The 21,298-nt window shown below is 46.5% G+C and overlaps 1 protein-coding gene across 3 annotated transcripts in view; it reads right to left on the bottom strand.

Annotated features, from left to right (window-relative positions):
* Positions 1 to 21,298, bottom strand: part of LOC116833099 (NACHT, LRR and PYD domains-containing protein 3-like) — a 56,792-nt gene that overhangs the window by 12,718 nt on the left and 22,776 nt on the right. For 2 of the 3 annotated variants that reach the window (XM_075065039.1, XM_075065037.1), the window contains exons 6-8: positions 18,309 to 18,479; positions 13,787 to 13,957; positions 1,716 to 1,889 (exon numbers count right to left, since the gene is read on the bottom strand). In XM_075065039.1, coding sequence (XP_074921140.1) covers positions 1,716 to 1,889; positions 13,787 to 13,957; positions 18,309 to 18,479 — 516 coding nt within the window. The remainder of the gene's footprint in view (positions 1 to 1,715; positions 1,890 to 13,786; positions 13,958 to 18,308; positions 18,480 to 21,298) is intronic. The other variant, XM_075065038.1, reaches the window with a different exon arrangement.

A 21,298-nucleotide genomic window follows, 5' to 3' on the forward strand; every position in this document is an offset into this window, starting at 1 on the left:
GGGATTGGCTTTGCCATCAAAAAATAAGATCGCCCGTCAGCTTTTGGAGCTTCCTGTGGAGATCAACGAGCATCTCTTGACTCTTCAGCTCAAGCTTAGCAACAACTAATAAGCCAGAGTCATCAGCGTATTATGCCCCAACACTCAGTGATGAGGAAGACAAAGAGTAGTTTTATAGCTCCCTCGATGCAGTCCTCACCGCCACACTTAAGTCAGACAAACTCATCCTCCTGGGAGATTTCAATGCCAGAGTTGGATGGGATTCCCAACTCTGGAGCGGCACAATAGGCAAAGAAGGGGAGGTAAATGTAAACCCTCCTTAGCAAATGCATGGCACATGACCTGCTCATCACAAATACCATCTTTAGGCAGAGTAACAAATTTAAGACCACCTGAAAACATTCTTGTTCCAAACACTGGCGCCTCCTTGACTATATTATAGTCAGAACCTGAGACTATACCGACGTTCATATAACACAAGCTATGATAGGTACCAATCACTGTTGGACAGACCATTGATTAGTAAGATCTGTCATGTACCTGCAGCTCGCTCCACCACATCGCAAACACCCAAAGACTTAGCGAAAGCAGTACAACATCAAAGCACTTGAAGACCAAGCCAGCTGCGATACGTTCCAGAAATATCTGTTTGAGAAACTCTCTAACATGCCAGACAACATTGCTGACATTCAAGAGCACTGAGATCAACTTAAAAACACCATTCACAATGCATGTGCTGAAACCATAGGATATTCCACTCATCGGCACCAAAACTGGTTTGATGAAAACAACGAGGAAATCCTAGCATTAATTCAACAGAAAATAACTGCATTTCGTAACTGGCAAATGCTTCTTCTAACAAACGAAAACATGAGGCCTATCACCTGCTTTAAGCCAAAGTCCAAAGGAGGCTACCTGGCATCAAGAGAAGACCTCTGAGATCCAGAGTTTTGTAGACCAGGATGACATGAGACGCTTCTTTGAAGCAACAAAAACTATATATGGGCCAAGCTCCATAGGCCCAACCCCCTTACATTCTCAGAATGGCTCCACTCTCCTCAAGTAGAATGCAGCCATTAAACAATACTGGAAGGAGCACTTTGAGAGCCTAGTAACCCATGAATCCATGGTCTCTTGCAAGTCTAACATGGGCACTCGTTCTGGCCTGCCTCATTTGTAACCATAAACACACACATCCCCATTCCCACTGGGCTGCACTTCAAAGGGTCTGTCTTCACACTGGTGGTGTCTCTTTGCTGAGAGCAGCTCGAACGTCAAAGGCACGAGTCACTGCAGCTGGAGCTGAAGCTGAAATGGGGGGATGGGGGTCAGAACAGCCAGAGGGCCAAGCCCTCTTTTTCTCTTAATTGTTTTAAATTAAATTGTCAGGGTGTCAATACTCATTTAAATAGCTATAAAATGGGTGTTCGCTAAAAGGTAAGAGTGAGCTTTTTAATAAATGCATTTTATTAAGGGTTATTTAAAAGAAAAGAAAAACTATTTATCCCTCCAAAATTGGGACTGTGGGGCCAGCTGTCTGGTGTGGGCTCAGCTTAACTTACAATCCCCAAACAAGGCAGGCTGATGCATGGTGTGAGCCACTGACACAAGTCCTGGAGACATAGTAAAGGGATCAGACACTAGCCACTGCCATAAGTGAGTGCTTTAAACAAAGGACATCAGTAAATGCACAGAGGTGGCCAAATGTTACTTACATCAATCTCTGTAATTTGCAGTTTGGATGTCTCAGTCCCTCACATAGCTGTTGCACCGCAGTCTCTCTCAGATCATAATTACGACACATCTCCAGCTCTGTCAGGCTCTGTTTGGTTCTGAGAACAGCAGCAAGATCCCTACCACAAGTGTCTTTGAGATGACAGGCTTCCAACCTGCACAAGAAACGAAATCCAGACAGAGCGATCACCATGTGAATTGCACTCGTCACAGCTGTTCTGACAAGTGGCCTTGCCCACCAGCCCCCTCTCCCGACCAATCAGCATTGAAATTGGGCCAAGAGTCCAGTTCTAGCTGTGAGGATATTTTTTAGACAGCCATGCTTGGCAGCACATGCAGGTTCAGAAAGAGAAAGAGAGAGAGAGAGCAATCTCACTTTGGAAATGGCCCATGCTTTGCTTCTAATAAGTAACCATCTCTCTCAGTTTTGTCTAAGGGCTTGGCTATACTGGAGAGTTGCAGCGCTGGTGATGGGGTTACAGCGCTGCAACTCACTCTGTGTACACACTTGGAAAGCCCAACCAGTGCTGCAACTCCTTGGCTGCAGCGCTGGCTGTACACCTGGTCTGCTTGGGGTGTAGCGATTCCAGCGCTGGTAATGCAGCGCTGCTCATCAGGTGTGGACACCACCAGCGCTGTTATTGGCCTCCAGGGTATTAGGAGGTATCCCAGCATACCTTTTTGGCCACTCTGCTCATCGTTTCACACTCCACTGCCCTGGGCTCAGGTGACCTGCCCTTTAAATGCCCCGGGAATTTTAAAAATCTCCTTCCTGTTTGCTCAGCCAGGTGTGGAGGTGCAATCAATCAATCAATCACTGACCATGCCTCCACGCCCCAAACGAGCCCCAGCATGGAGCAATGACGAGCTTGCAGGACCTCATCAGTATTTGGGGTGAGGAGGCTGTGCAGTTTACAGCTGCGCTCCAGCCGTAGAAATTATGATATCTATGGGCAGATATCAAAGAAACGTGCTGCAAAGGGCCATGAACGGGAACGCGCTGCAGTGCAGGGTTAAAGTAAAGGAGCTGCGGAGTCCCTGTTGCAAAGGCCCGTGAGAGAAACCGGTGCTCAGGTGCTGCCCCCACGACCTGCCGTTTTTACAACGAGCTGGATAGCAATACTTGGGGTGACCCCACTGCAAATCCGAGAACCACGATGGACAGTTCAGAGCGGGAGAGGAGGTGGGGGAGGCTGTGGAGGAACCAGAGAGGGTACTGGGGTGGTGGAAGGTACCCCAGCGTCCCAGGAAGCATGCAGCCAGGAGCTCTTCTCAAGCCAGGAGAGGCTAGCCAGTCGCAGCAGCTGGAACTTGTTGGTGAAGAAGAAGCAGAGGAGCGTGATCCTGGTAAGCAGCTTTTAAAATGTTTTGTGAGAGGGCGGGAGGGTTATGGTTGCCTGAGTGCATGCATGCATGCCTAGATGTGGAATAGCCCATTGATTTGTCTATCACGTCGCAGTAATCGGCCTCTGTAATCTCTACAAAAGTTTTCTGCCAGAGCGTGGGCAATGTGCTTGCGCAAGTTTATAGGGAGAGCTACCATGGTCCTTGTCCCAGTCAGGCTAACGCGTCCACGCCACTGTGCCGTGAGGGGTGGGGGACCATTGCTGCACACAGGCAAGCTGCATAGGGACCAGGTGGAATCCACATTGCTGGAGAAGACCCTCCGCTCTTCCCAGGTGATGCGGAGCAGGGATATATCTGGAAGGATAAATCCTGTGAAAATGTAGGATACTGTTTAGTGCACTGTCCCCCAAGCTGCAGCTGCTCTCTGCTTCCCCAAAGCACAAGAAACCCCATTGAGCCCTGACTCACTCAGCAGCTCACCTTCCCAGGGGAGTCGCAGCAGAAACATTGATTCATTAGTGACCAGCCCCCAGTACTCACCATGTCTTGTCTGCTGTTGCCTCTCTGTGCTATGTTAAGTATGTGTAAATGATGCTACAAAGAGTGTACAAACTCCTGCGCACCGTGATTATAAACAATGCAGCCTCTGTGATAAATGTTTCCATGTTTGTTTCGCTTTTTTAATAAGTGTCCTTGAATACTGTGGCTCTAACTGTACAGAAAAGAGACTACATAACTTGAGAAGGAGGCAAAGGAGAACCAAAAGAAGGATTTGGTGAAAGCAGTTATGAATCAGTATGCCAGAGACAGTAAGGAGAGTGCAAGACTGGAGAGAGAAAATGCACCAGTGGCGGCAACAGAAAGCAGGAAAAAAAGAAGTGGCTAACAGGAAAAGAATGGCAAAGAAGAAAAGCAACAAACCAGCTTATAAGCCTCCTGGCGCGCCAAACAGACTGTATGCCAGTCACTTGGTAGCCATGCAGGCAGATCTATCCCATGCTAAGCCACCCCATCCCAAAGCTCTCTTCCCTTTTGCCCCAGTGTTTGCTCATAACATTCCCTTCCCAGTATTCCTGCTTCCTTACCACCACCAGCTGCCCCACACCTGTACGTTCACCTACCAGCCCTGAGAACTACGACCCTTACCCTCTGCACTCAACCCCCATCACCATGCAGCATAGTAATCCTGAAGTGCAGCAGGCATTGCAGAGCACTCCAGGCAGGACATATTGCAAACATCTGACTGTACAGTTCAGCATCCCTACGCCCCCCTGCCCTTTTATGTACTGTATTTTTAATAAATTATTTCTTGGCTTTTAAAACAGTTTTTATTATTGCAGAAAGAGAAACATACTGTACCCCAAGGAAAAAATCATTGTAACCACTGCACTGAACACCAGTGCAGGCACCAAACAGTACTGTTGGCTTTCATCCCTCTTTTTTAAAATTGCTCCCTCAAGGCATCCCTAATCCTTGAAAGCCCTGTGCTGGCCTCTCTAGTAGCCCTGCTCTCTGGCAGGGCAAATTCAGCCTCCAGGCGTGAATCCTCGGAGGTCCACTCGGCACTGAATGTTTCACCCTTCCCTTCACAAAGATTATGGAAGGTACAGCACGCGGATAATGCAACCGCAGGGATGCTGCTTTCCCCCAAGTCTACTTCCCATAAAGACATCCCTGCCACGTACCCTATTTAAAAACGGCAAAAGCACACTCCCACCAGCTCAGCCTGTAGTCGAACCAGTCCTGCTGGCTCCTGTCAAGCTTCCCTGTGTACAGTTTCATGAGCCAACGCATTAAGGGGTAATACTGGGGTCTAACCCAAGGCATCCCATCTTAGTGGGCATTTCGACGTCCCCTTGTGTTACTCAATATGTACTTATATAGCCGGGATCTCTTTCAGGGGGTATTAACCCCGTAAAAAGCCACATTTATTAGTAATACAGGTATTTAATTAATACTCTATCATATGCCATATTACTATTACAGTCATGCATTCACCACACACACAGAACAAACACCTCTCCGTCTTGCTGTTGTTACCAACTAGTTCTCCCCTTAACTGACTGGCCAGGTGAGTTAGATGGAGGAGGGGTGGACCGGGCTTCTGCCCGATCCGGATCGCTGCTCCAAATGGTGACAAGACGAGACCCGGATCCTTCTTGCAAGACACCTCGTATTTATAGCAGCTTTCCTCTATGCAAATCCAGACCAGATTCAAAATCTAGTCTTGTCCGTTGGTCTGGTTTGTGCTGCTTTTTCCTGGGTGTTGTCCAATGCTCTTCAAAGAGGCGTTTTCTAAAAGAAGGTGCTTGCTTTTTAATCCCTGAGGTCGTCAAATATGTCTGCTCCCCTCCATTGGGGCCCACTTGACAAGTGCATTGTCTTTGCTCTGGCTTCCATTCCCTCTTTAACTGTGGCAATATAGCTGTCCTCAGTGGGTGTCTTCCAAGCCTCACTCATTGCTCACACCTCATTCAGTCAATGGGCGCAATTGATTACAGAGATTGTGGGGAAGATCTTATTCTACTTCTAGCCAAAAAGCACATGTTTCTTTCAAACTATACTATCCTAAAGGGGCTATAACATTTGAATCGGCCAAAGTTTTCTACCAATTTCTAATACAAAGTTGTATGCCAAGAGAGGCACAATGCCAAGTCATATGAAATACCCTAGCCAATCAAACCCAGTGAAACAGAAGTTACAATGCAGGCAAGTGTAGTGAATGGTGAACAGAACTTACATTAATAAAGTGAACAATTAAAAACAATTTCATTTATCAGTTCTACACCCTACTGTGATCTTCCGGTCTGGGAAAAAAGTCCCAGCCTGCAGCTTCCTGAACAAGCCACTGTTCCGAAAGATGCATGCATCATGCACCTTTCCAGGCCAGCCTGTGTAAATAATCAAAAGTGAAACGCCCACGGTGATCCATAAGCGCCTGGAGAACCATAGAGAAATACCCTTCCGATTAATGTACTCGGATGCCTGGTGGGGTGGGGCCAGAAAGGGAATATGCGTCCCATCTATCGCCCCCACCAGTTAGGGAAACCCATTTGTGCAAAGACATCCAGAATGTCCTGCACATTCCCCAGAGTCACGGTTCTTCTTAGCAGGATGCGAATTAATGGCCTGCAAACTTGCATAACACTATTCCACGGTCGACTTTCCCACTCCAAACTGGTTCGCGACCGATCGTAGCTGTCTGGAGTTGCCATCTTCCAGACTGCAATAGCCACCCGCTTCTCCACCAACAACGGCAGCTCTCAATCTCCATGTCCTTGCGCCGCAGGGTGGGGGCGAGCTCAGCACACAGTCCCATGAAAGTGGCTTTCTCATCCGAAAGTTCTGCAGCCACTGCTCGTCATCCCAGACTTGCAGGACGATGTGACCCACCACTCAGTGGGCTTGTTTTCCCCGAGCCCCAAAGGCGGCGTTCCACGCTGCTGAGCACGTCCATTATTGCCACAAGCAATTTAGTGTCACATGCGTCGGTGAATCTATATCTGTATCATCGTTGTCGGACTCCTCACTGTCACTTTGGAGCAGAAGGAATAGCTCAACTGCCAAAACGTGATGTGCTGGCGACATTCATCAGCAAAGTCCTCAGCAGCTCGGGCTCCATTTCTAACAGAAACCGCGCTGCAGACTCACAATGGCACCACCGCGCTGCAGACTCAAAATGGCAACACAGGATGTTGGGACAGGAAGCGGAATGACCCGCACCCTTCCGTCCCCTTCCCACAACGCCAAAATGGGACGAGGTGCTCTGTGGGATAGCTGCCCACAATGCACCACTCTCAACAGCGCTGCAACTGCTGCAAATGTGGCCACACTGCAGTGCTGGTAGCTGTGAGTGTGGCCACACTGCAGCGCTGTTCCTACATAGCTGTACGTCCACAGCTGTAACTCCCAGCGCTGCACATTTCCAAGTGTAGCCAAGCCCTAAGTCTTCTTCAAAAGAATCCATGCATATTACATTAGGACCTGCCCCAAGCCCCACCCCTTGTCCAATGAGAAGCCAGTGTTGGGTGGGACTTCCTGATTCAGCCCCACTGCTTGCTCGTCACCCTTGACTTATCAGCATTAAGAATAAATCAGACATTTCAAGCTCCAAACCTCAGCCATCAGGTTTATGAGGAATAAGGTTTGGGTTAAGACTTCTTCTCCAATACCACCCCCACCTCTTCCCCTGACCTTTCAGTGTATCTACTTCATCTCAGGGATCAATGATAAGATCAGCATTAGCATTCAGACAGCACAGGTTTTCCAGAGAAGCTGACAGAGACACTGCCTGATATGGTGATGGAGTTCTCAAGAATTACCATCCTTAGAGACTTCGGCATTTACATCAACAATATATCTAATCTTGTCTACCCTTTTCACCCAACGATTGTCACACAGAGTCTCTGGGCCTATACACACAAAGCTGGTTACACCCTGTACCTGATCTTCGTAATGAACGTCGACATAAGCAACAATTGTTATCCTATCCCAATCAGACCATCCTTTCCATAAAATGGAAAGCAGAACTCTCCTCATCTCCAGGCAAAAGTTCTGGCCATGGTGGCCTGTCCCCACAAGCTCACAGACTCAGCTATATTCACAAAATAATGGTGCCCTACCAATCAAGCAAGGAGTTGAAGAACCAATGAGCTATCACAGTCATTGACTGACCACTATAACCCATGTCTTGATGGCAGAGTACCACCTCCCCTGTATGAGCCTCACAGAGCTCTATGGTTTCTCAGTTCCTAGAGACTTCAACCTCCTTGGTTGAAGGATCCATCTTTCCTTAGATTTCAAGAGCTCTGACCTCATGTCCTTCAGGTGATGAATGCAAAAATGGCTGTCTGTTTCTGCTTATGCATCCCATTTCCCAAAGTCCACCGTCTCTTTTTCGAGAGCCAGGAAGGCTTCCTGGGGATACAGCCTCCATCCTCTGTTGGGATTGTTAAGAGGCCACAGCCGCCACACCCCACCCTCGACTTGCTAGTTTGATGGTTTTGTTTACCTTCTATATTAACGTACTGACCTCACCTTGCTCAATTTACACTGGAGACACAGTCAAGCAGGTGAAACAACATTCTTTCGTCTAGGACAGACTGGGCTTACCCACTGCCTGCCAAACGCATTTTAAGACCATACTTCCAGCACACCTCTATAATTCTTTATACACTGACTGCACATACATCACACAATAATACTAATGACGAATGTGTCCCCAGTTTACATACGATCCCTTACATGACGCCTTCTAGATACAGATTCTGACAACAGTGAGCAAGGACAGTGAGTGTGTCAGGTCTGATGTGAGTTACGGCATGATGTGTCCTCTGCCAGCTGGCACTGAGGGACTCACAGGAGCCACCGTGGTTGGGGCTGAAGCTGAAATCCAAACTGAGTATTTCAGCTCAGACAGGGAGGTTTAGAATCCTCAGGAGTCCTGGGACCTCTTTTATTTTTATTAGTTTTACATGGAAAGATCAAAGTATCAAAAGTTAGTAAATGAACGGCAACCTGGGCAGCAGTGATCATGACATGATATGGTAGAGTTCAGAACCCTGGTCAAAGGAAGGAAGGCAACCTGGGCAGCAGTGATCATGACATGACATGGTAGAGTTCAGAACCCTGGTCAAAGGAAGGAAGGAGAGAAGCAGAACGCAAACCCTGGATTTCAGAAAAGTGGATTTCAGCTCCCTTAGAGAAATGATGGGCAGGATTCCCTGGGAAGCTGAACTGAAGGGGATGGGTGTCCAGGAGAGCTGGCAGTTTTTTAAAGAAACCATGCTAAGAGCACAGGAAAATACCATACCGATGTGCAGAAAGAACAGCAAGCGTAGAAAGTGCCCAGCATGGCTTAACAGGGAACTCAGTGGTGAGCTGAAGCAAAAGAAGGAAGCTTACAAAAAATGGAAGCTTGGACAGATGACTGGGGAGGCATATAAGATTATTGCTCGGGCCTGCAGGGATAGAATCAGAAAGGCCAAAGGGCAATTTGAGTTGAAACTAGCAAGGGATGTGAAGGATAATAGGAAGGGGTTTTACAAGTATGTAAGCAACAAGAAGAGGACTAGGGATGGTGTAGGTCCCTTACTCAATGAGGCAGGTATCCTAGTGGTGGAAGATATGGAAAAGGCTGAAGTACTCAATTCCTTCTTCACTTCAGTCTTTACGGGCAGGATCAACTCCCAGACTACTACACTGGGGAACGCAGAGAGGAGAGGAGTAGAGCAGCCCACTGTGATAGAGGGTCAGGTTAGGGACTACTTAAAGACGTTAGACGTGCACAAGTCTATGGGACCGGACGAACTGCATCCGAGGGTGCTGAGGGAGTTAGCTGATGTGATTGCAGAGCCGTTGACCATTATCTTTGAAAATTCATGGCGAACAGGAGAGGTCCCAGAGGACTGGAAGAAAGCAAATATAGTACCTATCTTTAAGAAAGGGAAAAAGGAAGATCCAGGGAACTACAGACCAATCAGTCTCACCTCAATCCCTGGAAAAATCATGGAGCGGGTGCTGAAGGAATCCATCCTGAAACACTTAGAGGAAAACAAGGTGATCAGAAGCAGTCAGCATGGATTCACCAAGGGTAAATCATGCCTGACCAACCTGATTGCTTTCTACGATGAGATGACTGGACTTGTGGATGGGGGCAAAGCTGTTGATGTTGTATACCTTGACTTTAGTAAGGCTTTTGACACGGTTTCCCACAGCATTCTCATCAGCAAACTAAGGAAGTATGGGTTGGAGGAATGGACTGTGAAGTGGATAGAAAACTGGCTGAATCAACGGGCTCAGCGGGTAGGTATCAATGGCACACTCTCTAGTTGGCAACCAGTAACAAGTGGTGTGCCCCAGGGGTCTGTCTTAGGGCCCGTTCTATTCAATGTCTTCATTAATGATCTTGATGATGGGATAGCTTGCACATTAAGTAAATTTGCAGATGACACCAAGTTGGGGGGAGTGGTGGACACGCTGGAGGGCAGGGATAGGATTCAGGGAGACTTAGACAAATTGGAGAAGTAGACCACAAGAAACCTCATGAAGTTCAACAAGGACAAGTGCAAAGTCCTGCACTTAGGACAGAAAAACCCCATGCACTGCTACAGGCTGGGGACTGTTTGGCTAAGTAGCAGTGCTGAAGAAAAGGATCTTGGGGTTACGGTAGATGGAAAGTTGAACATGAGCCTACAGTGTGCTCTTGTAGCCAAAAAGGCTAATAGCATACTGGGCTGTATTAGTAGGAGTGTTGCCAGCAGATCGAGGGATGTGATTATTCCCCTCTATTCGGCACTGGTGAGGCCGCATCTGGAATATTGTGTCCAGTTTTGGGCGCCACACTACAAAAAGGATGTGGAACAATTGGAGAGAGTCCAGCGGAGGGCAACAAAAATGATTAGAGGACTGGAGCACATGACTTATGAAGAGAGACTGAAGGAACTGGGCTTATTTAGCCTGCAGAAGAGAAGACTAAGGGGGGATTTGATAGCAACCTTCAACTACTTGAAGGGATGCTCCAAGGAGGAGGGAGCTAGGCTGTTCTCAGTGGTGACGGAGGACAGAACAAGGAGCAATGGTTTGAAGTTGCAGTTGCGGAAGTCGAGGCTGGATATTAGAAAAAACTTTCTGACTAGGAGAGTGGTGAAGTATTGGAATGGGTTACCTAGGGAGGTGGTAGAATCTCCATCTTTAGAGCTATTTAAGGTCCGGCTAGACCGCACCCTGGCTGGGATTATTTAGGGAAAATGGTCCTGCCTTTAGCAGGGGGTTGGACTAGATGACCTCATGAGGTCCCTTCCAACCTTTTGATTCTATTCTATGATCTGTAAAATAGGTTGGTAGCTGAAGGTTAAGAGTGAGCTCTTTTAAATAATTACTAATAATTGGGGGTTTTAAGGGTCTAGGGGGTACTATTTGGCATGGTGGAGCAAATCTCTGGCGCTCCAAAGCCATCCTCTGCATCCATTTCCATCCAGCATCGGGAACCCGCACCTGACCCCTCCTCCCTCAACAAAGGAACAGGTACCCCAAGCCTTTTAAATGCCAGTAGGCAGTGATGTGACTACTGTGGGCTTTGCCAGTGGCCAAAAGATGAGGAAAATGGAGATGCCCCGCTCCCACGCCAGCAAGAAGGTTGCCAACAAGGGCATTGAATCTATTATAGCCCTGCTGAAAAAAGCTTCTACAGACACATTAGAAATCAAGGCCACAATGATGACTATGCACTTGACTGTTACCTCAGCTGATTCCTCTCTGAAAGCACTAAATGGGACTGATGAATGAAGGTGAAGGAGAATATCAGCAGTGGAGGATCTCATACAAGGGCTCTTGGCTCAGGTACAGAGAAGGCATATCATCTGCAGAATGTAAGCTGGCAGACCTCAAGTGGAGCTCACACCATAATAATCTGAGAAGTGTGGAGGTACCTGAAGGAGCTGAGCAAGGCAAATCCCTAGAATTTGTCCCCCTGCTCCTTATATAGGCACTTAGTCTGCTGGATGATTTTGAATTTGATCGTAAAAGAACTTAGGAACCAGGGACCTCTGAGATGGCCCTGAGAGCCAAACCTCATGCACTGATTGTTAAACTTCTCAAATTCATTATAAAAGAAAATACTGCAGCGAACTCCTGATAACACACTGTTTTGGGGGACACCATGAAATAAGACAATGATTTTTCAAGCTCAGCCTTTAGAAAGGCTAGGGAACTTCAGGCAGTGAGGGCTTAAATATTTTATGAAGTTTCCAATTCAGTTCCATGTCAGGATTGGTGAGGAAGTACCTTTGCTTGAAAAGCCACTAGAAGCAGAAAGATTTTTAAACAGCCTGCAGTGAATTGAGCACCTCTTCTGTTTTACACCAAGTTTACTGCTCTATTGTCGTCTGCTCTGCTTGAACACACAAACCCACCCAGTGACTGTGACTAACGTACTTCTCCAGGTTCTCGTCTGTTCCAAGATTGTATTTTATTAATGTTTGGAAAACGTACATCAATTCTCCTCAAATTACAATGTGAAGTTCCCCAGCAGGGGAGTTCAGGGTGGAGCGCACTCCAAATTCATCTGATGGGAGTGAACCATCTGCAGAAAGGATTTATTTACACTGTATTTATCAGTAATAAATCACCTCTGCTCCTCCATTTGTGTTGGGGAGTTAATGAAACATTTGATGAATGGCCCAGGCAGATCAATATGAACAGTTCGTTTGGGGATTATACAAGGTCTGTGTGTTCGCTTAGCACCAAATCTACGGAAGAGATCGCTGGACGGCAGGAGTGGCCAGCCTCGTACTCCGTTGTAGGAACTGGAGGATGCCAATTCCATTTTTAAAAATTGGTGCCAGAAGAAAACCCGGCATGTCGCCACGTCTAGCTGCTGGGGGTCCTTAGTGCCCAGTAGTTTGACACTGCACACACTGGAAGTGAGAGAGAGCCAGCCCTCCTCCTTGCCAGACATCATGGAAAGGTTCGCAGAAGCCGGGGGATGCAGCAGCAGCAGCATCTACAGGCCAGGGAGTGGAAAAGAAGACCAGCAAGAGTTGCTGAGATACACAAACTAACCAGTTCTGGGACTCGCCCCATCATGTCTGTTTTTTTAAATATCTAATAGCATCATTAGAGCCTTCCTTTGGGGCCCTGGCCAATGACCATGATTATCATTTTAAAAACTTCAATTGCTTACAGACAGGGGGTGAGGTTAGCCTCCTAGATCTACAAAATTACTATTTTGCTTTTCTCAGGTCACAGATGTCAGGCTAGGCCCAGTGTGCTAATGCCTTTAGATCCCTATGGGTGGAAACTGGACTTGTGTTATTGCACTCAGTCCCCTCTGCAGGACTCCTTGTCTAATGGAGAAAAATAGGGTGCTCACCGTGGTGGCCACACACGCCGTCTGGGCTGTCCTAAATAAGAGGTACTCGTTTAATCCTCACCTTCATGCAAGGCGTCTCTATGGGGCAACCCAGACTTGCAAATTAGATGCAAACCTGTACGTTGGAAGAACTGGCTGAGCAGGGGCTTTGTACGGGCTTCCCAATTAGTCAATGATGAGGGTTTTGCTCCATTTCTACGGCTAAAGCAGTGCTATGACCTGCCGCTCTCAGCTGAGTGACACAACTTACAGCTAAGACATTTGCTAACGTATCTGTTCTGGATATGTTTGGATAAAGGCTGAGACTGCATGAAGAGTGCGAGACTTTCATTGTACCTAACCATTCCTGCCTTTTCCCTTTCCCTCATTCCCTCTTCTATTTATCTACGTCTATTTTATTAATGTAACCTCCACCCTAATGTGTTATATCCAGGTAGCATTATCATGTATTTGTGCAGCTGTATGTGGATCTTCCTTTCTGTATTTTTTACGGACTCTCTTAAAAAAAAAAAAGAAAAAAATCACAAAAACTTGTTTAAAATATTTACACCCCTACCCTCCCTTCCGTACCCTAAACATATATATTCTGCAATGACCAGGGGCTGGAGAGCCAGCTGTCCAGTGTGGGTCCAGATTTACTTACAATACCCATTTTGCAAACAGGGCAGGCTGGGCGCACATTATGAGTCATTGATGCGGGTGCTGTAAAAACACTTAACTTTCATCTTCTCCACGTAGCTGCAGGGAGCAGTCATCAAACACCAGCAACACACCCTGTCAAGCACTTTACATAGAGGACACCTGTAAATCCAGAAAAAGCCAAATGTTACTTACCACAGTCTTTGCAATTTGCAGCTGGGATGTTTCAGTCCCTCACATAGCCGCTGCACTCCGGAATCCCCCAGAGGATTACCATTCAGGTTCAGCTCTGTCAGGCTCTGGTTGGTTCTGAGAACAGCAGCGAGATCCCCACAGGCAGCACCTGTAATGCAGCAATATTGCACTCTGCAGGAGAGAGCAATGCAGAGAAGAGTGATCAAGGCATGAATGGGACTGTTCTGATGGGCGGACCTGCCCAGCAGCCCCTCTGCCTGACCATTCAGCATCAACAATGGCCCAGACATTTCAAGCCCCAAACCTCTGCCATTGACCAATGGGAAATACAGTTTGGAGTAAAGCTGCCTCCCGAAGCACTGTCCCTAGCCACCAAAACTGACCCCTGCATAGCCCCCTCCATCACTACAAGCGATTTATGATAAAATCGCAAGAGATGGCAACATGGTCATACATCAGACAATACAGGGCTGAGGCACCTAGTTGGGAATGATAGGTGGGCATGAAAGTCCATCGTTCCTGAGAATGGAGGAGGGAAATAACATAATCTGTGTTGATATCAAAATGCTCAGGGTAAAAAGAATGGTTTCTTACCTTACAGCGACTGATTCGTCAAGATGTTCTGTGCCTGTGAATGCCACTCATTGTGTGCGTGCACCATCTGTGCAGGAGTTCAGAAAGTTCTCTTTATCAGCGTCCATTGGGGTCATGCATGCACCCTGGATAACCTCACGTTCCCCCTCTTGAGGGCATAAAGGGTGCAGCTACCCCATGCCTCGGTTCCTTTAAGGCTCAGATTCCACAGGGGACAACTCTGAGCTATGGGGATGGAGGACAGGTCATGAGATCCACGGGCACAGAATCTCTCAAAAAATCACAGTTCCTGTAAGGTATGTCACTGTTCTTTCTTCTTCAAATCTTTGTGCATGTGGATCCCACTCATAGTGATCACCCAGCAGGTTGGTTGGTCTGGAGGTCTGAGTCAAGAGATCATCTGAATAAGGACCGGAGAAGTGCTCTGCCAATCTGGACATCTGCAATCATGCTGCCACCAATGAGTAATGTTTGGTTGGACTGAAGACCACACTGCTGCTCTATACATTTCTACTAATCGTACTTCATTGAAACATGCTGCTGAAGAAGACAGAGCTCTCATTAAATGTGCAGGATGATCTAGTTTATTAAATTTGATAAGCTGTACTGCTACAGTCAAAAATCCATTTAGACAGTCTCTGTGAAGAAATCGATCTCTCTTTGACTTTAGTACCATAGGCTACAAAAAATCATCTGGGTGAATTTCTAAAATACCTTCTTCTATTCAAAAGAATAGACGTCTTCTGACATCAAGTTCCTTCCTACCTGGGAACAAAATAGTGGGTACTTGTCTTTGATGGCAAAAAGATCTATCTGAAGAAATCCCCATTCACGGGAGACTAGCTGAAGGATTGTACCTTTTAATGTCCACTCATGAGATGATGTGCTCATCCTGCTTGGCTGATCCATCAGGACATTACACCTACCCGGAGAAGTCATACTATGATATTGAGTTGATGCAGAATGCATCATTCCCAGAGCAGTATGGATTCTTGACAAAGAGTCTAATCTTGCTCACTCTGTCTCTTGATAGTACAATAGTCCATTAAGATCTGTATTGACAGGCCCTTTGCAACTGTGAGAAAGGACCTGTATGCTAAATGGATAGCCCTCGGCTCCAAGACATTTAAGTGGCCCACTGAATCCATTACTGACCCAATACTATGAGTCTGCAACTGAACTAAGTGAGCTCCCTTGTCTTCATGCATTGGTGATGGGAGTCTTGGCAAGGACTGGAGTTTGAAATGGAATTCCTTGACATATATTGTTAGGGATTAGCTGCCACTGAAGAGACAAAAGAACCCCTTGGGGTATTTTAACCCTTCTTCTAGTGTTGTGAATGCTTGGGTGAAATACTGATTCGATCTGTGATTGTAACAGCCTTAGCTCGAGTCTTGCAAAGGCTGTCGTGTAAGTACTTGAGACTATGTGGTCTAACAGTCAAAGATAGACCCTTATGAGTTTCGAGGGCAAATCTCAATCTGAGATATTAGTTGACAGATGTTCTGAAATCTCTCTTGAAGGAGAAAGACATTTGCAACTCTGGAGACCAAGATCACCCTGATGAATTCTATTGACGCTGTCAGAATTAGGTTTGATTTCTTTAGCTTGACTGTGAGACCCAAATCAATTAAAAAGGCATGGCATCAATGCACATAAATTAAAGCATGTCAAACCTCCATTTGACTGCTCATATTCATGAATAAAACAGAGAATATATTATTGCCCTTACATAAATTGATGGTACGCCCACATCTTGAATAGTGCGTACAGATGTGATCGCCTCATCTCAAAAAAGATATACTGGCACTAGAAAAGGTTCAGAGAAGGGCAACTAAAATGATTAGGGGTTTGGAGAGGATCCCATATGAGGAGAGATTAAAGAGGCTAGGACTTTTCAGCTTGGAAAAGAGGACACTAAGGGGGGATATGATAGAAGTATATAAAATTGTGAGTGATGTGGAGAAAGTAGATAAGGAAAAGTTATTACTTATTCCCATAATACAAGAACTAGGTGTCACCAAATGAAATTAATAGGCAGAAGGTTTAAAACAAATAAAAGGAAGTTGTTCTTCACACAGCGCATGGTCAAGCTGTGGAATTCCTTGCCTGAGGAGGTTGTGCAGGATAGGACTATAACAGCATTTAAAAAAGAACTGGATAAATGCATGGAGGTTAAGTCCATTAATGGCTATTAGCCACAATGGGTAAGGAATGATGTCCCTAGCCTCTGTTTGTCAGAGGGTGGAGATAGATGGCAGGAGAGAGATCACTTGATTATTACCTGTTAGGTTCACTCCCTCTGAGGCACCTGGCATTGGCCACTGTTGGTAGACTGGATATTGGGCTAGATGGACCTCTGGTCTGACCAGGTACAGCCATTCTTATGTTCTTATGCTCTTATGAAGAAAATGGCCTTAATTTGCTGTAACTTAATCTGAATTAAGTTACTGCAAACCAAACACTGATCCCCTACCAAGCAGGCAAGGCCTAGAAGTAGCAGCGAGACTTCACAATCATTGACTGACCACTGCCATCAACACTTGGTTTCTGAAACACTCCTCCCCTCTATGGCCCTCACAAAGCTCTGTTGTTTGTCTTACTTGGGACAGATTAAGCAGGAAGGAACGAAACCCAAGTGTCAGTGTTGGGGGAAAATCTAAGAAAAAAGAAATATCTGCACAAAGAATTCTTCACATCTGCTCATTGCCCATGAAAGAGGCCAACAGATCCTCCTCCTCCTCTGCCACAACAACCACTAAGTCACACCCCACTGAATTATTCAGGACTGTCAATCACTCTGTCAACCTAGAATGTCTCCTCATTTCCATAGCCCAGCACCACGTTCTGGGAGGGACTGCTACCCACTGACATCCCCCATCCCCCTCGGCACACAGACCTCTGGGACAATGGAGGATGTTCCTGACTCCTCTTGGCTTATACTTTACTCTCCTTTTGCCACCTCTGGAGATGCTTAAGACAGATGTGTAGAAGCCTCCCGAGGAGGAGAAGGTGGCAGGGGGTGATGCCCACTAAGATGCAGAAGCAGCAACTGAGGGGGTACAAAGAAGGCTAACCTGTCTCCCATGAGAGCCCCCTCAGAGGAGGAGAAGATGGTGACTCCTGCTGAGGGCACAGAGGAGCAGCACAGCTCTGGCCTGACCTTTGGAGATCTCAAAGCTGCAGCTGCACAGCATGACGGATGGAGAGGCAGATGAGAACAACAGCCAGGAGCAGTAACTGAAGAGGAGTGAAGCCAAGCACAGCAGCATGTTTGAGACAGGCATCGGACTGTGAGTCGGCCAACACCCTGACTATGCAGAGCTTCCTGTAACACCACCATGCTGCAAGGGCAGCCTCCTGTAGGAGACCAAGAGCCACTGCTTCACTTCCAACCCCACCTTCAACTGCCCGGACTGCCAGTGCTACAATGAGGATAAAACAGAATAGTGAACAGCTGCTGATTCAGTGAGCACTCTCCATTCTGTGCACTGCATGAGGCAGGGCTTTTCTGGAACAAATAGTATGTGGTTGTGTAATTAAAGATTGCATTGTAATGCATATGCACAGGGCAGCTGAATTAAGGTTACCCAAGCAACTTTAAGTCCGGCATTCCTTAACTTCTGTGCTTGACTTTGCAACCTTAATGCTCTTTTAACATAGGGTGCCGGGAGGTTGGGGGGAGAGGTGTTGTTTTATATCTAACACTTATTACTCAAGTGCAGGGGGAGACTGTTATTAGTGCTCCAATTTGGACTTCTCTCTATTTCCATTCTCCAAATAAGACAAGCTCTCAGGCTGTTATGAGTAACAGACATGTCAGGGGCTGGAGGGACACTCACCTGTGTTCCTGAAAGGCAGCAGACATCTTATACCATCCTCACACCCTGCTGAGTTCTTCGCTTCAAAAAAACCTATAAACACTCACCTCAGTTTCTGCACTTTGCAGTTTGGATGTTTCAGTCCTTCACACAACAGTTTAATTCCTGAGTTTCCCAGGACTTTATATGACAGGTCCAATTCTGTCAGGGTTGGTTTGGTATTGAGAACAGAGGAGAGATCCCTGCAACAAGCGGCTGTCAGAGAGCAATTCACAAGCCTGCAGGAGACAGATAAACAGAAGGGGAAATTAGTACTCCTGTCTGTCCAGTTCCCTCAGTGGGTACCAGTGGCTATCTACAAAGATTCCTTTATGCTGGGAATAAAATCACAGCGCTGTAGTAGTGGATGGTAAGGACACAATACTATGGGTGGATTTCAATCCACATGCATCTGTAGCTCTCATTGATCGCATACATGTTATTCAAAGCTAACCTTCCCAAACTCCATCCCCTGAGCAGAAACACTTAGGCTTCTCCTACTAAAAAAAACAACATGATCATAAAGGAAGGGTCAAAGGAGTGGAAAGCAATGGAGGAAAGGAATCTCAATGGTAAATAATGAACTGCTGCTGCACTGGAAAGTATATTACAGTTTTGTGGATGGGGGGAACCCGCTCTTCTCTCTTGCTACATCATTTCTACTTAGCACTCAGAAAACAAACTACCATCCATAGACTGTGTAGTATTGAACATTCAGAGTTATGCCAAGTCTCAAGCCCCACCTTCCTCTTCTAATACCCTTGGGACACTAGAAAAGGCTGGAATTTCTCTAGTGAGGCCAATCTGATGGATCGTAACTACAGTTTCACTGTAGGCCTAGCCTTTCACCAGTGCAGCTCCCCTGGTGGAAGACTGTCTGCCAGCATTAGTAACCAGTGTGTCGTCTGACCCTGCTTAGAAAAAATGCCAAAAGCCATTACTGCAACCCAGAGAGCTGCACAAGCAGTAGTGTGATGTGGGAAATTTGCAGTGTTCAGAGCAAGGCTACAATGTAAATAACAAACAGCAAACTGGGAAATCTGTCTGCCTTATTTTTTTCAGGCTAAGGAGTAGGAAAAGAAGAAAATGATGGCTACTGAGGCAGCAAGAGAGATGACCTAAACAGGAGAGGAGACCAAGACGTCTGAGAGCAGAAGCTACGGAATGTATAGCATCCATGAGTCAGTACCTGACAGAAGTGAATTCTGTATTAACTGTTGCCTGGTAGCATTCATGGTAGAGAAGATCGGAGGAGCAGAGATGCAGCTAGAGACGATGGAGTTCAGATGGGGATTTGAAGAAGTGAGGGAAGAGAGGAAGCTGCACACACAACTCAACATTTGCAGACACCTGCTGAACAAGAGGATCTGAAAAGTGTCTGCTAGAAGTGTCTTTCAGAAGAAGCCCCAAGGGACCTGTCATAAACAGATGGTTAAGGGTTAATGCCTCTTTTACCTGCAAAGGCTTAAGAAGTTCACCTAGCCTAGCTGACAGCTGTCCAGAGGAACCAATGGGGGAACAAGAAGTTTCAAAAGGAAGGAGGGAAGTTTCCTTTGTTTAGAGTCAGTTTCAGTTTCAGCCGGAGCGAAAAAGATCAAGGAACCAGCTTCTTATCAGAGTAGTAAGTTTTAGAAAGGAATAAATAGGTTTATGTTTATTTTCTTTTGTAACTTGTCTTGAGGCAATTAGGAGAATTATCAATTGGGTATTCTTGTGTGTATTAAGGTTTTTGCCCAGGGGAACATCCTGTGTTTTAAATCTGTTGTCTGTGAGATCAGCTTGTATGCTGTCTCCCAGAGGTTTTTTCTTTTACATTTCTTTTCTTTAATTAAAAGCCTTCTTTTTAAGAACCTGATTGATTTTTCCCTGTTTTTTAAGATCCAAGGGGATTGGATCTGGACTCACCAGGAATTGGTGGGGGAAAAGGAAGGAGGATGGTTAAATTCTCCTTGTTTTAAGATCCAAGGGATTTGGATCAGTGTTCATGATGGAGGAGTCTGTCAAGGGAGGGGAAGGTTTGGGGGGGGAAGACAGAGTGCTCTTAATAACTCAAAAATCTGGATGGTGGCAGCGAAACCAGATTTAAGCTGGTAGTTAAGCTTAGAGGTGTTCATGCAGGTCCCCACATCTGTACCCTAAATTTCAGAGTGGGGGTGAGACCTATGACAGGACCAAGCAAACACAGAGGGGTTTTTGTGGGTTTTTTTTTTTTAAGTTGACACGTTTTTGAAATTCAAACATTCGAATGAGAAATGCAGTGCTACATCTTTGTTAATCTGATGAGTAGGGGATGGCCTTGGGGCCAGGCTGAGCAGAGATCTGGCAGTCTCCCCTCAGCTGCTCTGGGGATGGTATGAAGCAGAGGTACAAGTGGCAGAGGTGGCAGGAAAAGAAAACAGTTTGTCCATTTTTATCAAAATTATGAGGTTTTCTGACTTGCTCCAGCGAGCTGCTTGACAGCTGACGGGGCCAGTTTCACAGAGTGTAAGGCCAGAAGGGACCGTTAGATCATCTGGTCTGACCTGCTGTGTGCACTGGCTATTGAATTTTACCCAAACACTCCTATGTTGAGTCCAATAACGCCGAGCGGTCAAAGCTGTCACAAACGGATGGGCAGCAGCAGTGTGGAACTGCAGTGGGAGGAGACTCATTGTGCCACTGCAGCTGCTCTGCCTGTCCTTGTGCTGATATAGTGCAAAGGGACACGGTAGTGGCCATGATGTGATTGCATTGGCTCTGAGCAAGGTTAAACATAAAAGGTGATGTCATCCATTGTGCACTGTTGTAAGCATGCGTGCATGTGGATGTGCAGTGTTACAGGTGTGTTAGGAAGATGCACTGATGCTTTTCTTTAGCATAGACAGTCTCAGAGACTGCTTATCCCCTTATCACTCTGTGAAACAGCTGTGCACCACAGAGACAATCCAGCTGGAGGAGCGCAGGTTCAGACTCTTGGGTGTAGGAGCAGAGTGTTTTCCACAGCTAGAACCCCTTGTCAGAGGGGATCAGACTGAGCCCTGGCCTAGCCATGTCCCGAGCAAAATGCAAGATGGTCTGT

This window comes from Chelonoidis abingdonii, chromosome 4 (assembly GCF_003597395.2).
Source record: "Chelonoidis abingdonii isolate Lonesome George chromosome 4, CheloAbing_2.0, whole genome shotgun sequence".
In the NCBI taxonomy this organism is placed as follows: Eukaryota; Metazoa; Chordata; order Testudines; family Testudinidae; genus Chelonoidis; species Chelonoidis abingdonii.